The sequence below is a fragment of the Hippopotamus amphibius genome, chromosome 5 (assembly GCF_030028045.1).
Source record: "Hippopotamus amphibius kiboko isolate mHipAmp2 chromosome 5, mHipAmp2.hap2, whole genome shotgun sequence".
NCBI lineage: Eukaryota > Metazoa > Chordata > Mammalia > Artiodactyla > Hippopotamidae > Hippopotamus > Hippopotamus amphibius.
In genome coordinates this window covers 139,855,660-139,871,347 of record NC_080190.1, presented here as the reverse complement: position 1 = coordinate 139,871,347, position 15,688 = coordinate 139,855,660, and the positions used below count along the sequence as shown (strand labels likewise).

Genomic DNA, 15,688 nt, shown 5'->3' with positions numbered 1-15,688 from the left:
CTGGCTTCCTGGGCTTGCTGCATCTCTGCACCAAAGGCCACACTTCCTATCAGGTGTCCCTCCCCAAACACCCACCTCTGCAGCTTCTGGTAACTGCTCCTTCCCTGCCCTCTCTGGTCTAGGGGTGGTAGTATCCCCCAGCACAGCACCATCCGTGGCTGGTTTCACATATTTGCACATTGTCTTTTTATTAGATGTCCCTCAATTACCCAGTTTTAGGGTGCCACCTGTTTCCTGTCAGGCCCTGACTGGTGCTGGCGCTACGTGTCAAATCAGAGATCTATTTATAAGAAAGTTCATTAGCAGCATTATTTTTAATAACAAAAACTCAAAAAAGCCCAAATAACCAAATAAACTGGAGACTGGTTAAGCAAATTATGATGCCTCCACATTGAAATATAAAAATATGTTAACAATCATAGAGTAAAAGAATATTACTATGATGATAAAATAGTCACAGTATATTCTGAAATAAAAATCCCAATAAAATTGCATATATAATAATGTCCCATTTTTGTAAAAAATTTTAATGGGAAAAGATTAAAACCATATGTAATATTACATTTTAGTAAAAATTATATCAATATGTGCTTGTATATCTTATATATAAAGTGTGTGTATTTTGTTGTGTAACTGTCAATATGTATTATGTTATATAATCATGTCACATTTATATGATATACTGTATTATATAGAATTATTGCATTATGTATCACAATGTCACTTTTTTGTAAAGAATTATTTACATATCGACACGTTTTGTGAATTATATGTAATATATAACATACAATACATAATAAACTGTTATAGAGAGCATGTATGTATATGCCTGTATGAATTTGTAGCTCTCTTCCGGATGTCGGCTGAGATCATTCAGCCCCGTGGGCTTGAGGTAGAATTGGTTGTATCCTCTACTCCGTGTTTATGGTGAGTACAATGTACAACGTCCTGTTCAGGATTTATCCAGATTCCCAGGGGCTCGCTGCTGCCTGCGGTCTCTCTCTCTCCCTCCCTCCCTCTCCTTCTCTCTCTCTACCCCCCGCCGGACTCGGTTCTCTTTCCCCTTCCCGCTCTACTGCCCTAGCTCAGACGTGGGATTCAGTCATTTCCCTGAATTTCTCCAAAGCCAACTGCATAAGGCAAAAGTGCGCGTGGCACAATTTTCTTAACGTTCAGCATAGCGCGTGGCTCACTCTGCCACCGCTAGCGTCTCGGGCGCCCACCGCCCCAGGCGCTGGCTGCGGAGGCCTGCCCTTGGCCGTGGGCGGGGACGGGCGCGGCTGCGGGCGTGCCGTGGGCGTGGGCACCGCCCGGCGCGGCACCCGGGCAGGGCCCGCCCTCGCTCTAGGCTCTCCTCGCTGCAGTGTCCCCCCCCCCTTACCACGTGCTCCCCACCGCAGGATTACAGAGCTGCACTCTTTGATGACTCTGGCAGAGGTCAGTGTGAGACAGAAGAGACCAACGAGGGGAATCTCTGAACCGTGAGTTCCTCCCACCTCCCGGTCTCTAGGAGGGAGGAAGCGGTGAATGGTGGTGGCGCAGCCCGCACTTGCTTCCCGAGAAGGCTGGAGCCAACCCCGCTCCGCTGCTCACCAGGGTGGTTTGGGGCACTGGTCTCCAGGTGCCTCAGTTTCCTTATATACAGAATGGGGGTGGCACTAACATTTAAGAGGGTCGCTGAGAATTAAATGAGTTAAGTACAGAAGAGTATCTTTGGACTTGGTAGTAGGCAAAAGTTTCTTAGAGTTAATATGTACAAAGTGCTTAGAATAATGTTTGGCACAGAGTAAATACTTTGAAATGTCAGCTGTTTTTTCCTCCATAAACATGCATTATGCCCTCATGCCACCCCTCCCATGAACAGGCAGAAGCAGCTACAGTCTGCTTGGTTTTGAATTACATATTTACATCTGTAACTATATCTAAAATACTAGGAGAAAATATTTTAATATGTTGGAGTTGGGATTATGGTGCTTACTTTTTCCTTTTATTTTCTTTGTGCCATTTTAAGTTTTCCAAGTTTTGTTCGTTGAGCTTTTGTTGTTTTTGCAACTATAAAAAGTGCCATTTTTTTTCCCCAAAAGAAAGGCGAGAGAAGCCTCTTGGGATGATAATGGTGTAGGTTAGCAGAAATCTTTCCCCTGTGTGTATGTGGATGAAACCCTCAAGATCAGGCATGGCTCCTGGCTCCTTGGGAAATGAGTAGAACTTAAAAGTTAATGATTCCCTGCTGTTTGCACTTCAGAAGAAATCTGTGATTATTTCTTGCTCTTCAGACCTGCCATTTCAGCGTCTTGAAAAGAAACCAAAGAGAAATTAAAGGTTGTGACCTGGGTCTTTCCTACAAACCAAATTGTCCTGAAATTTTCCCCTTCGATTCCTAGATTTGAAGAGGCTGAGCCTGCTTCCTTGCCCCTAATTGCTCTATTAATTCAGTCTGCTCAAAGTCTCCCAAGGGTCTAATCATCAGTCTTCAGCACTGGTTCTGGCTGGTCTGGTCTCTTCCACAGAGTTGTGCTGAGCTGTTTTACGTGTCATCCTGAGTTCTGTTTTGCTAACTTTCTGCTTCCAAGAGGGTTTCTCCTGACCTAATTAAACGAGCTTTGGTATTTGCGAGCAGTAGCACATGAAGCGAAACGATGTGGACTCCTTTTCCTTTCCTCCAGTGGAGACCTGGAGCTACACATTTGTCCTGATTTTCCTCTGTTGGTTCCTGATTGTTTCTCTTGTAGGCACTCAGCTTCATGTTTCTCTAGCGTCAATCAGTGCTTTGCATAAAAACAGACCCTAAGCAAGTTCACGTTCATTTCCTTATCTGTAAAGTGGGGATGAACACCCTGTGTATTAGTTTCCCAGGGCTGCTGTAACAAATGACCACAAACTGGGTGGCCTAAAACAATAGGCAATCATTCTCTTCATAATTCTAGAGGGCAGAAGTACAGACTTGAGGTGTCAGCAAGGCCGTGCTTCCCTCCAAAGGCTCCAGGGGAGAATCCTTCCAGCTCTGGCCTTCCTTGGCTGGTGGGCAACATAGCTGCCATCTCTGCCTCCATCTTCACGTGGCCTTCTTCCCTCCTCTGTGTCTCAAATCTCCTTCTCCTTTCCTTTAGAAGGACACCCATCATGAAATTTAGGGCCTAATCTAAATTTAAAATGATCTCATCCCAAGATCCCTAACTTAATTCCATCTGCAAGGACCCCATTTCCAAATAAGATCACCATTCACCAGTGTCTAGGAGTCTGAGTTGGATGTATTTTTTTGTGGGGGAATACTGTTCAACCACTACAACTTATCAACCTTATTGAGCTGGTGTGTGAAGATTAAGATATCATATTAATAATAGGCCAGGCCTGACACCCAGCCTCACTGTGCCTCACTCAGTCTACTTATTGCTCATAGCATCTCTCTGAAGGAGATCGTGTCCCATTTTGCAGATGAGCAAACTGATGCTTCAGAAGCTTCAAGGGGCTGGTGATAAGAGGCAGAGCTGGGACTCCAACCCCGGCTTCTGTGACTCCGGAGCCTGTGCCCTGCCGCACGGCGCTTGGCCACCTTGGTATTGATTGTCTTTCTTCTCCTCTGCTGTGACCCAGCACCTCCCCTGCCCCAACCCCTACCACACTTTGCGCTCTGACTCAGAACTGTGTCTGGTGGGAAGAATTAGCAACAGAGGAAGAGAAGAGAGACGTTTCTCTTGAGTGTCCTTGTGACATGGCAGCTGGCTTGCCCCAGGGTGAGCGATCTGAGAGGGAGGAGGAAGCCGTAGAGCCGCTTATGTGCTCACCTGGGAAGTCACGTGCCCCTTCGGCCACACTTCACGTGTGGGAGGTGAGTCACTAAGTTCCCCTCCCACTACCGGGGAGGGGAATTAGTTGCCCCCTCTGGAATGAGAGGTCTCAGAGAACCTGTGGACGCATTTAGAAACTACCACACCACTTAGTCCGTGGGAGGAAGATGGCCTGTGACTACGCACTTCCCTGGCTGTGTAAGCCAAGCTCAGCTGCGCAGAGGGAGGCCTGCACTGAGCTTAGGGGCCGGGGCTGAGGAGAGCTACCTTGTTTCACATAAACAATTAGGAAGAATTTGAAATTTAGGTCAAAAGAAGGGAGGAAGGAAAGAAAGGAAGCGAGAGAAGAGAGGGCGCATAAGCCTGGCCCGTAGCGCGCCTGGAAGACTTGCGGGGACGGGTTTGGCTGACGTCGTCTGGTGTGTCGGGGGAATGTTAGAGTTAGACCCCTCCATTTTACCAAACCCCCAACAGACACGCACACACACGCACACACACTCCACACACACTACCTTGTGTGAGAGGTTGTCAGGGGCAGGTGTGGAGAGGGGCAGAGCTTCAGGTCTGGTTGATAGTCTAAGCAGGAATGAGGGTGGCAAGCTGATCTGTGAATTTACCCTGTTCCAGAAGCACATGCTGGAGACCATGAGGCCCCTGGGAATTCTTAGAAATCGCGGAAAAGGCAATGACATTTCTCTGAGCCTGGAAAGGGAGACAGTCTGAAGAAATAGAGCCCAGCTGGTGGTCCCAGCTGGTGGAGCTGGTACTGAGCACAAGGCAGGAGAGTGATTCACGTGGGAGGGGCAGAGCCCGCCCGATTTCCAAAAGCAGCCTCAGGCCCAGGGAGATGGTTTTAGCCATTCTGCTGCAGTAGAGGGATAGGCATGAGGTCTTTGAGGTTAATTTTGCTATTGACTGCCTTTGGAGTGCTAAACAAAATTCAACTGAGTAAACTTGAAAGATCTTATTGGCCTTATTCAGTAATTCATGAATGGGACGGCATCCCAATCTAGCAGATAGAAAGGAGCTCTGAGGAGCTGTACAGAATGAAAGACCTTTATATAGGAGGAAGAGAGCAGAAACAAGCAAGTCATACTAGACAAAACATCGAGTTGGCTATTCCAAGGTGGCTTTCCTTTAGGAGAAAGCAGGGGTCTGTCAGGAGATTACCTGACTTGTGCTCATGATTCTTGATTGACTGTTTAAGATTCCCTTTCTGGGAGAGCCAAAACTGCGATTTAGTTGTCTCCATTTGGTGATGTGAGGCTTGGCATAAGTAACTCCCTTTGGGACCTGTTGTCTTGTTTTTCACAAGAGGATTCAGGGTTTTCTGACAAAATCCCAAGAGGCTATTTTGCAGTTTTTCTTCATTATTTCAAGTCACTTGCTTTCCTCATCTATAATAAATAGTGGTTTGGGGTTAGGAGTATTTGTGGGCTTGAGGCTTGATTAAACCTGGAAAAAAAATTAATGTCATTCAACTTCAGGCATGCCTGAGAGTGCCCTTCATTCTGTTCCGTATAGGTGCTGGATTTAGACATCTCTGTTCTTTTGAGAAATATAAAGCCTTGTTGAGAAATCTCTTGAGAGAACACCCCTGATATTTTCATATTTAACAAAAGTCCTTTTGACAAGTAGAGGCATTGTAGGGACAGGGGTAAGCGGAGCAGAGAGCTTTATGAAGCTTGAGAGTTGAGTGTTTCTCCAGGACTCTATTTTGCCAGGTCGTTGCGTGTTTAGAAGTCATGCCTGGGTGCTTGCAAGTGACTGTGACCGTCAAGGGTGAGTTTGGGTCTTAGTTCTCCCTGGAACCCCAGTGCCTGCCATGGTCTAGGCGCGGTAAACATTTGTTGACTTGGTCATTCATAGGAGACTATTAACACTAAGAGATTAACTAGGATCTAGTTCTAGAAAATTCCAAAAGGTAAACATTTTTCAGGTAATGAAGTCCCTGATCAAAAGGTCCTGAATTTCCTTGTTCCTTACTAATTTGATCAAGATTCAGGAACGCAGAGGGGGCAGTTCCCAGGGTGGGGTTTGGGGGGAGTGCGGGGGAAGACAGCAGATGGCTGGTGCATTTGTCTATGCTGTATACACACATCAAAGCTAGCGTTCTTACACATCCTTTTGCCTACTTTCAAAAGCTTCGCTACCAAGTGGCATTCAGCGCAACTAAATGGTGCGTAGAATTTGGAAGTGATCTCCTACCCAATGAATGAGATACTAGCTCGTGTTACTTTCCCCTACTTTTATCTGTACCATGTTGAGCCCCCAGATAGATGTTGATGTTATGTGATCTGTTGATGAGAATGGGGGCTGTATCTTTCCCATTTTGACCCATTATAGCAGTCCACCCTAGCGCCACCCTCCAGGCACACCTGATTACCAACGCGTCCCCAAATTCAACTCTTAGCTGCTGCCTCTGGGCCCAGTACACTCACCTAGTTCCCTAAAGGATGGACGCATCAAACGCAGTCTTCTTACCCCTTAAGATCCAGAGCAGATTGCCTCAAATGCCCTATTCGACAGACTTTGGAAAGCCCAGAGACGTCTCTGAGATTTCTGCAAGTTCCCAGGGCACCTAAGTTCTGAGTTACCTCTTTTTCTGACCTTCTGCTTCTGTGAATTAGTTCAGTTTCGGGCTCATCTCACAATTTCGTATAACCCAAACTTGAGACTCAGCCGTTTCCTTCTTTACTGTAGATTCACACTGACACATCTTTGTGTGTATGGCAGACTTTATTTTTTACTAAAGATTAAGGAAGGTGGAGGGATTTGTATCACAGAAAGTCAGACAAGTTAAAAGTAAACATTAGCCATCCTTTATGGCCTCCTTGGTCATGTTCCTCAAGATGCGCATCAGCCGTTTCTGTTGCTTTGTGCCAGGTTATATAACCTCGTCTCCATCTTCTTTCCTTCTTTCCCATCTCTCTCAGGAGAAACAATAAAACAACACAAAAACTACCACTTCTCTACCACCACCCCCTGCCCCGCCTCTCTCTCTCTCCCCCATTTTCCAAGCTTCTGTTATTTCAAAAACCACACCAAAGTGTTGCAATTACTACTCCTATGGAATTTTTTTTCTTTTTCTTTTTTAAAAAAAAATTATTTATTTTTGGCTGCATTGGGTCTTAGTTGCACACAGGATCTTTTGTTGCAGCGTGTGGGCTTCTCTTTAGTTGTGGCGCACAGCCTCCAGAGAACATGGGCTGTGTAGTTTGGGGTATTCAGGCTCTCTGGTTGAGGCGTGAGATCCCAGTAGTTGTGGCACGTGGGCTTAGTTGCCCCGTGGCATGTGGGATCTTAATTTCCTGACCAGGGATCAAACCTGTGTCCCCTGCATTGGAAGGCAGATTCTTAACCACTGGACCACCGGGATGTCCTGGGCTCTTCTTAAATTCTAAGACAAGTCAACCTCATCCCTAGTTTCTACCTGGATATTAGTAGGGGAATGTGGTCATGGGTTCATTTTCTAGTTACCCTGATTCCCAGCTTCCCCATCTATAAAATGAGGATATGATAGCACTGGCTTCATCCAGGCGATGTGAGAATGAGTATGTTAATGTAGAAAGTCCTATTAGCACAGTGCTTGGCACATAATCCACAGATAAAATGTTACCTGTTCTTATTTGTTCCCTCTCTTCCTGCCCATCGAGGTCCTATTCATACATTTAGCCCTAAGTCAAGTGCCAGCGCCTTGACTCTGAGCTCTCCCTTCCATTCACTCCCTCCTGGAATCCTTGTGGTGTTGGGTGTACACTTCCCGTCAGGCAAAAAGGAATATGACAAGCCCCTGAATGAGTTCACAACCTGGAGGGAAAGATAGACATGGGCATATAAAAGGGGAATGATCCAGGGTAGCTGGGGATGGGGTGGAGGCAGGATGAGCAAAGAGGTCAGTTAGCCAGCTTCAGGGTCTTAAATTCGAAATCAGCCATGCGATCATGTTGCCAGTGTTGTCAGCCCAGAACCCCATCATGCAGTTCTTCAGCCAGCTTTTCATCAGTTGCAGATTTTACCAAGTGCAAATTTAGGGTTTGCCTGTTATGTCGTGTTGATTATTTCAGCATGTGTAGATCAGTCAGGGTTCTGTCAGGGAAGCAAAACCACTATGAGCTATGGGATAAGGAATTTACTGTAGGAAATGGACCTTACACATTTTGGGAAGAGCTGGGGAAGTAAAGGTCTGGAAAGGGGAGTTGAAGAATCAGAGGAAATCACTAACCAGCCCTGGCTTACAGGGAAATCTGGAGTCCAGGCACGTCCAGCTGCTGGAGTAGGATGGGGTCGTTGAGGGGGTAGAGGGCTGGACTTGAAGTCTAGGGAGGATTGTTGGATCTTCACGACAACACCTCTGTGTGTTCACAGCACGGCATCTGCTGGCAGGCCTGGGGTGCTGTTGTTGGCAGAGCCCACAGACAGGAAGGGGAGCTGGATGCAGAGTGGGGAAGAATGAGCCTGCCGGCACGTCAAGGTTGGTTCTCAGCACCTCTCACCATTGAGGACCTTTATACCATAATGGTGCCTGCTTCATTTCTGCTTCCTAAATCTCTCACAACTTCACTTTTGGCTAACTCAACCCGGAATCATACAGAGAAAAGAATTCTAGGAAACACAATTCCCAGTAGAATGATCCAGCACAACATTTATCATTTATTATCTCAGTATTCATTATAAATTGGAAAAAAGACTGATTACAAATATCTGCTTCTTGGAACAGAGAATGAACACTATTAAGAGCAAAAAGTTATAAGATCTGGGTAAAGGGCAGGGTCAAAATTTCGGAACAGATAGCCCATAATCACATTCACATGTGTACGTATAATATATGATAGAGTTCTGCAGAATAGTGGGGGCAAGAAATCTTCTCAGATAAATGATGCTGGGCCAATTGGATGTCCAAGTGGGATAAATATTAATCTTGACCCCCTACCTCAAAATATATATAAACATCCACTCCAAGCATGTTATAGATCTAAATGTGAAAGATAAAACCATACATCTTCTAAAATATAAGGCAGAAGACTATCTCCATGATTTGAAGTTAGGTAAGGTTTCCTAACTAGCGCATAGAAAGCACTAATCCCTTTTGGGGAAAATACAGAACAATCGTAAAGTACAGTTGTTGGGTGGAGAACAGCCGTCCCTCAGTGTCCTCAGGGGATGGGTTCCAGGAGCCCCGCAGATACCAAAATCTGTGTTAGTGTACAAAGGGCTGAACTGTATAAATTGATTCAACCACTTTGAAAAACTGTTTGGTGGTGTTTACTAAAATTGAATATATTCAGACACTAAATTCCAGCAGTTTCACTGCTAGATATGTACCTAATATAAATGTGTAGGTAGGTATTCCAAAGGATTTTTATAAGAATGTTTGTAGTTGCTTTATTAATAGTCAAAAGCAGGAAGCAAGCTAAATGTCCATCAGCAGTAGAGCAGTTAAACCATTTGGTGCACTCACACTATGGAATGCGATACGGCATCAAAAAGGAAGACACTACTGCCACAACACAGATGAATTTCTCGAACATAATTTTGAGCAAAAGAAGCCAGACACAACTGAATATACAGTGTATGACTCTATATAAAGCTCGACATGGGCAAAACTAATCTATGATGGTAGAAGTCAGGATATTGGTTTCCCTTAGAGTGAAGGTTAATGACAGAAAGAGGTTATGAGGGAGGCTTTGGATATGCTGGGAATATCCTGGGTTTTGATCTGAAAGGCAGTTAAAATCTGTGATAATTCATTACCTATACACGTATGATGTGCTTTCTGCATGTGTGGCTTCCTTCATTTTTTAGAAAAGCTTATTTTTAGAAAAGCCTTTAAAATGTCTTGTCTTATCCATCACCAGTTGTTGTATCTGGTGGTCTTTTTCTTACTTCTCAGCCTCTTTTATCCCTCCTGCATTATTTCCTACCCTTTGGTCTAAAAATGTTTTCTTTTCATAATTCTTCATGCACCTTGGATCCCTAACTTGGCTACTCAGCAAATATTTCTTGAGTATCCACAATATTTCAAGCACTGAGCCAGGCCTAGAGTTTATGGTGGTAAATAGGCAAGATTTCTGACCTCATGGAACTCCAGCTTCCACTGGAAAGAGGCTTCTAAACAGGTAATTGCATCACAACTGACTCCTCTTCCCACTTCCCAAAATTTGGGTCTTCCCCAAAGTTCTAAGTTAGAGTCAGCTTCTCAAAACCCAGTGCTTGTGGCCATTAATGATCCCATCACTGCCCACACTGTCATTGTGTAAAACCTCAGTATCAACTTTGACAATTTCCTCCATCCCAAACTGCAAGATCTACGCCGTCCTGCTGATTTCTCCCTCTGAAATGTGTACACGCACGCCCTCTTCTTTCCAGTCCTGTTGCTTCCATCCAAGCTATTGCCTTCTTTTTTCTTTTTTTTAAAAAAATTTATTTTATTATTTATTTATTTTATTTGTCGGCTGTGTTGGGTCTTCTTTGCTGCGAGGGCTTTCTCTAGTGGTGAACGGGAGCTACTCTTTATTGAAGTGTGCGGGCTCCTCATTGCAGTGCCTTGTCTTGTTGCAGAGCACGGGCTTTAGGCGCGTGGGCTTCAGTAGTTTCAGCACATGGGATCAATAGTTGTGGCTCATGGACTCTAGAGCTCAGGCTCAGTAGTTGTGGTGCACGGGCTTAGTTGCTCCGTAGCATGTGGGATCTTCCCAGACCAGGGATTGAACCCGTGTCCCCTGCATTGGCAAGTGGATTCTTAACCCCTGCGCCACCAGGGAAGTCCCTTGCCTTCTTATTTAGGGTTTATTTGCAGACATAGCAGCCACTTGAGCTAGTTTGAGCAGAATTCAGGTTTAAGTGGCTCACAAACTGTTGAAAAACCTGAAGAAGACATTAGAAACAGAGCTTCCAGGAACAACACCCAACTCGTGGAATCCTTCTATCTGTCAAGAATTAGAAAGTGAGTTCTTTCACTGCAGAAGTCCTCCAGTTAGGAAGCAGGTGACCCCGGCACCATGCTGCCTCTGTGTCATCTGTGTCAGCAAAATGGATCCTTGTTCAGAAGTCTGGCTGCGGAGAAGAGTGTGAGTTGTAGTTTGCAGCTCCCCAGCCTTAGTGGTGCTGATCGATGTGAGCATGTGAGTCCTCAGCGTCTCCCTCCTCTCCCAGCTCCTCTCCCAGCTCCTCTCCCAGCGTGCCTGCGCTTCCTAACAGTCCCATTCTCTTTATTGCTTCTGGCTCTGATCACGTCACTCCACAGCTCAAGCCTCCAGTGACTCATCCTCTCCACTGTGATCCGTTCCCAACTTGTTTTCCTGGTTTACGTCCCACTCCCCTCCTCCGGTTTCCTCTACGCCAGCCATTCCCCACTCCCCAAATGCATTCTTCTCTGTCCCACCTCATGCGTTTGTGCATCCTCTATCCGTCCCACCGTTTCCCATTAAAATAAGAAACAGCCTTCTAGGTCTGTGCCAATGGCACTTCCTTTCTGCCTTCTCCTCTCTTCCCCTTAACCAGGGTGACCTCTCACTGCAGCTCCACAGAGAGCTCCTCCTACCACTTACTTTGGAGACAAAGAGATGTGGACTGGAATCCTCAGGGTGCCTGGGTGCCAGAGATCATCTTGAGCTCAGAGCCTCAGTTTCCTGCCCTGTGAAAAGGAGATGATAATAGTACCTTCTTCACAGGCCTGCTGGAAGGACTGGTTGAGATAAGGACCAAAGCTGCTAGTACATGCCCTACAGATGACAGTTACTGCTGTAGAGTGTCGTCTTGTTTATCTTTGCGCCCCCTCACCCAGGTGCTCGAAAAATACTGGCGTAATGAATGAACAAGCCAAACCCAGCAGCAATATTGACCTCAGGTCACCTCAGGTCAAGCTAATGTGACACTGGGTCCCTCTCTGGTCAGCATCAACCCCTGGGTCGGGTCAGTTTAGGCCACAGGTATGAGCAGATGAAGAGTTTCCACTTGTTTTATCAAGTCAGGAGAAATGAAAGTTAAGGGTCGGAACAAACAGGCTGGGGCACGACCTTTGGCGAAGGCCACGGCAAGTTGGCAGAGCCTCATGGATTGAAACTGTGTGAGAAAGACTTCCCCAGAAAGCCTTTATTTGAAGGGCTCTCATCTCCATGCTTGGAGAAGCCTGAACACAGAAATGTGGAAAGAGGCAGGAGGTCTCAGACCAGGTATATTCCCATCTGAGCCCCAGTGGAAAATATTCCCGTAATCTCAGAGGCTGCTGGAGGAGTGAAATTGCTATACTGAACTTTGGAGACCCACTGGACAGAATTTTTTTAAGTCAAAGATGCACATACCCTATGGTTCAGCAGTTCTGCTTCTGTGTCTCCACCCTAGAAAGACGCTCTCACAAGGAGACTCGTTCAAGGAGATACATTGCTGCATTGTTTATGAGACCAAGAAATTAAAAGCATCTTGAGTATCCAACAACGATGAAAAATAAAATGTGGTACATTTAAATGTAAAAGTACAGAATAGCAAATGCAAAGGCATGAACTAGATTTTCATATGTCAATATGGGTAGGTTTCAAAGTATAATTTTAAGGGAAGAAAATAAGTTGCAGCCTGATGCATGCAGGATGATACCATTTAAAATATAGAGGGAACGGTATATATCGTTCAGGGCTACATTGATGTACAAACTTTAAACAGTGGGCTGAAGGGATACATGTTAAATTCATCATTGCAGTTACTTTTGGAAAGAGGAATTTGACTGGGAACCAAACTTTATCTCATGTTTTTTCTCTTTTAATTAAAAAAACCCTTAAAGCCTTACAGGAAAAATATTAATAACGGAGTTTAGGATGATGGTTGGGATATAAGAATACTATTCCATATTACAAAGGTTCTTTTTTCTCAGAGAACAAAAAATATGGCTTGTGAGTCTGATTTTGGATATATGTGTGTCTTGTATTGTTTTGGATGGGGAGACATTGGTGAATAACCTTGACCATGGTCCTTCAGGAACATTCAGTTGCAGGCAACAGAAATTAATCATTGCCATGGCATCTAAAGTTCAGCAACTTGCTGAGGTTCTTAAACACCTTAAGACTCTTTGACCCTCTGACAAAAGCTGTGCGCTCTCGACTCTAGGGGGAAAATGCACAATTGGCATGTAATTTCAGAGGTGTTATAGAGTCTGCACAACTGCAGGAGATCCAGAGGCTGACCTTTTTCAACCTCCAGAACAGCTAAGTTAAAAATGCATGGCAGAGAGAACAGGGAGACTTGTTAAAATATATAAATACAATGTTCTCTTTGCAGAAAGGTTTGTGTATGTGTGGGTATGTGTGTGTGTGTGTAAAAACTGCTGAAACCCTGAAAAAATAAGCACAGCTTCTCAAGAGCTCTCAGTTTGCATCCTGAAGTGTAATGTCAATAAGTCAGATCATTCTGGGAAACGTGAGACTTAGGAAGCTCCCGCCAGGGTAAATCCAGTCCTTGGAATCTGCTTCCCTCAGCCTGGAGCAGGGAATTTAGAGAAGCCTGTTTAGTCTTGCAGGACTGTGAACAGTTCTCCCTAGTCTCAGGGACCACACGGTGTCTGGCCTGTTGCGCAGCCAGCCTCTGTAGCCTCTTGCTGGAACGCCTCAGGGTTTCACCCAACATCCCTGACGGAACAGAACCTTCCCATTTAGGGCCCACACAGCCCCTTTTTGTCTCTTGACCTCAGGCTGGGACTAAGATGCACTAAGTTTCTAAACTAAACATTTCTTAAAACAAGCATTTTGGTATTTGGAGATTTTTCATTTGACTTCTAGCAAAGGGAAAAAAAAATAGAAGGAATGTAATTGAAAAATAATTCTGAAAAATGTTTGCTCCACTGCCCCTTTTCCAGTGGACACAAAGATCTGTTACGTGGGGGTGACAGGCTGCCAGCACCCCGGACCGCAGAGCTTCCCATCAGCAGCATTCACGTTGGCAGCGCTGTGACCAAAACCCTAGGGAATGCATCAGACATTTAGAGGAAACATAATCTCTTCAGAAAACCCAAAGTCAGATGGAGCCTTAAATATTTTATAGGGAAATATTTGCCAAAAATGTGACTTGGTGATAAATTACAAGATGGTGCTTACGAAGGTTGTTTGCTGACAGAGACAGCTGAAATAATGATCCAGGGTCCAAATGATTTTGGAGCCACGAGAAAAATCTATCCAAAGTATGTATATTCTTGTTCCCTAATTTTGCCGAGACGAAGTGTTTTGGGGTTGGGTAAACAAAGTCCTGCTAGCTCAACTCTGAAAGTCAAAGAAGTGAAGGGGCATGGGAGTGACATGCAGGGCCCTCACTGTGCTTATGTGCAAACAAGAACAGCCTCCCCACCCCGGCAGTAGTGCATTTCACCTTAAAAACCCCACCTCTGCAGATGGGGATGGATCTTTAAAGAATTCCCTGCCTGTAGACAAGCCACGGTTTCCCGGGGCCTCCCCTGGAACCTCCTGCAGGACGTTCTTGTTCAGAAAACCATCTGGGAAATGCACGCGGCACTCTGGTGCCAGCTCTCTGGGGAAAACATTGATGTCTAACAAAGATCACCTGGAAGTTTTAGGGTCCAGACGGCAGCCGTAACTGTGTGCCTCTACCGCAGGGACAATATCTGAGGGCCCCCACTGCCCTTGGTGCCTTCTTTGTTGCTTACAGGCTCCACTCTGCTATCTTGGATGCCATGGCAGATGGCAGTGGCTCTGATAGAGAGCAGTGGTTCTCAAACTTTAGCTTTAGAAACACCCACAGGGCCTATTATAACGTAGGCTGTTAGGCCCCCATCCCCAGAGTTTCTGATTTAGTGCATCTGCAGTGGGATCCCAGAATTTGCGTTTCTAACGAGTTCCCAGGTGATGCTGATGCTTCTGGTCCTAGGACCACACTTTGAGAACCACTGGTCTGTGCTTTAATCTAAGATGCCCCTCATTCCTCAGCTTGGGCCCAATCCCAGAATGTAGCCTTCAACACGACCCTACAGACATCTTGGATGGGAGGGGGTGGTGCAGATCTAGTTAGTCAGACACAGGGTCCAAACTTATGTATGAGACCGCCCTTTTCATTTTACATTCAGACTTCCCAATCCATTCTAGAGGCCACTAAGGGGCAGGGATTCTGGTGCCGTGCCTCTGCCCCTTCCCACCAGCTTGCCCTTCTTGGGGTTCTGTCACTAAAGAGGGGCCTCACTGTGACCTTGAGGCACCCAGGTGGCAGCTCTGTCCCTTTGGAAGAAGAGCATTTCCCCTGAACATCCTGCCCTCCCTTTCCCCACGCAGCTCCTCTTTGGGTTCCTTTCTTCTGCTGGGCTGTGCATTGTTCGTTTCCACCTTGCTATTAAATGGCTTTGGCACCGGGGGAGTAGGGGATGGAAAAAGGAAGGAGAAGCCTTCCGTCTGGTCTGCCCTCAGGATGTGTTGTGTGTAAGATAATCAGAACTTTCACACTGCTTGGTTAACAATGCTGTGGCTGTGTCCTGTGGTCTTGTGCTAGAGAAGTCTCCCTCTGTTATCCTTGTCTGAACTGTATCCAGTCCCAGGATACAGGACTCGGTGGGAGCAGGGGCAGTCTTGCTGTTGTTGCACAATAATGGGTCAGTGTGCTGCTCATCTCCCTGGTAAACCTGTCTTACGCCTCAAAGGGTAGGTTTAATGCTGGGAATCTCTGCTCTTAGTAGCTGAGATGATTTCAGACAGGGATTTTTGTTACTCTCAGACCACACCTGGTAGGTAGCAATTACCCTTACCTATGCCTGGAGGTGGCACACACATGGGACATATTAGCCCTGATTAATCAGCTCCCTAGTAGTGGTTTCCCAACCTGGCAGTCATCAGAATCACCTGGCAGATGTCTTAAAAAAATGTACAGTAGTCTAAAAACATATGTACAACACAGAAAGCGAGAGTGTACTTGTT

At 45.7% G+C, this 15,688-nt stretch overlaps 1 protein-coding gene across 1 annotated transcript in view; it reads left to right on the top strand.

Moving 5' to 3' along the window:
• Window positions 1-1,390: 1,390 nt before the first annotated feature.
• Window positions 1,391-15,688, top strand: part of UBR5 (ubiquitin protein ligase E3 component n-recognin 5) — a 216,307-nt gene continuing 202,009 nt past the window's right edge. Inside the window, exon 1 of the mRNA XM_057737344.1 lies at window positions 1,391-1,481. Coding sequence (XP_057593327.1) covers window positions 1,423-1,481 — 59 coding nt within the window. The 5' untranslated portion in view covers window positions 1,391-1,422. The remainder of the gene's footprint in view (window positions 1,482-15,688) is intronic.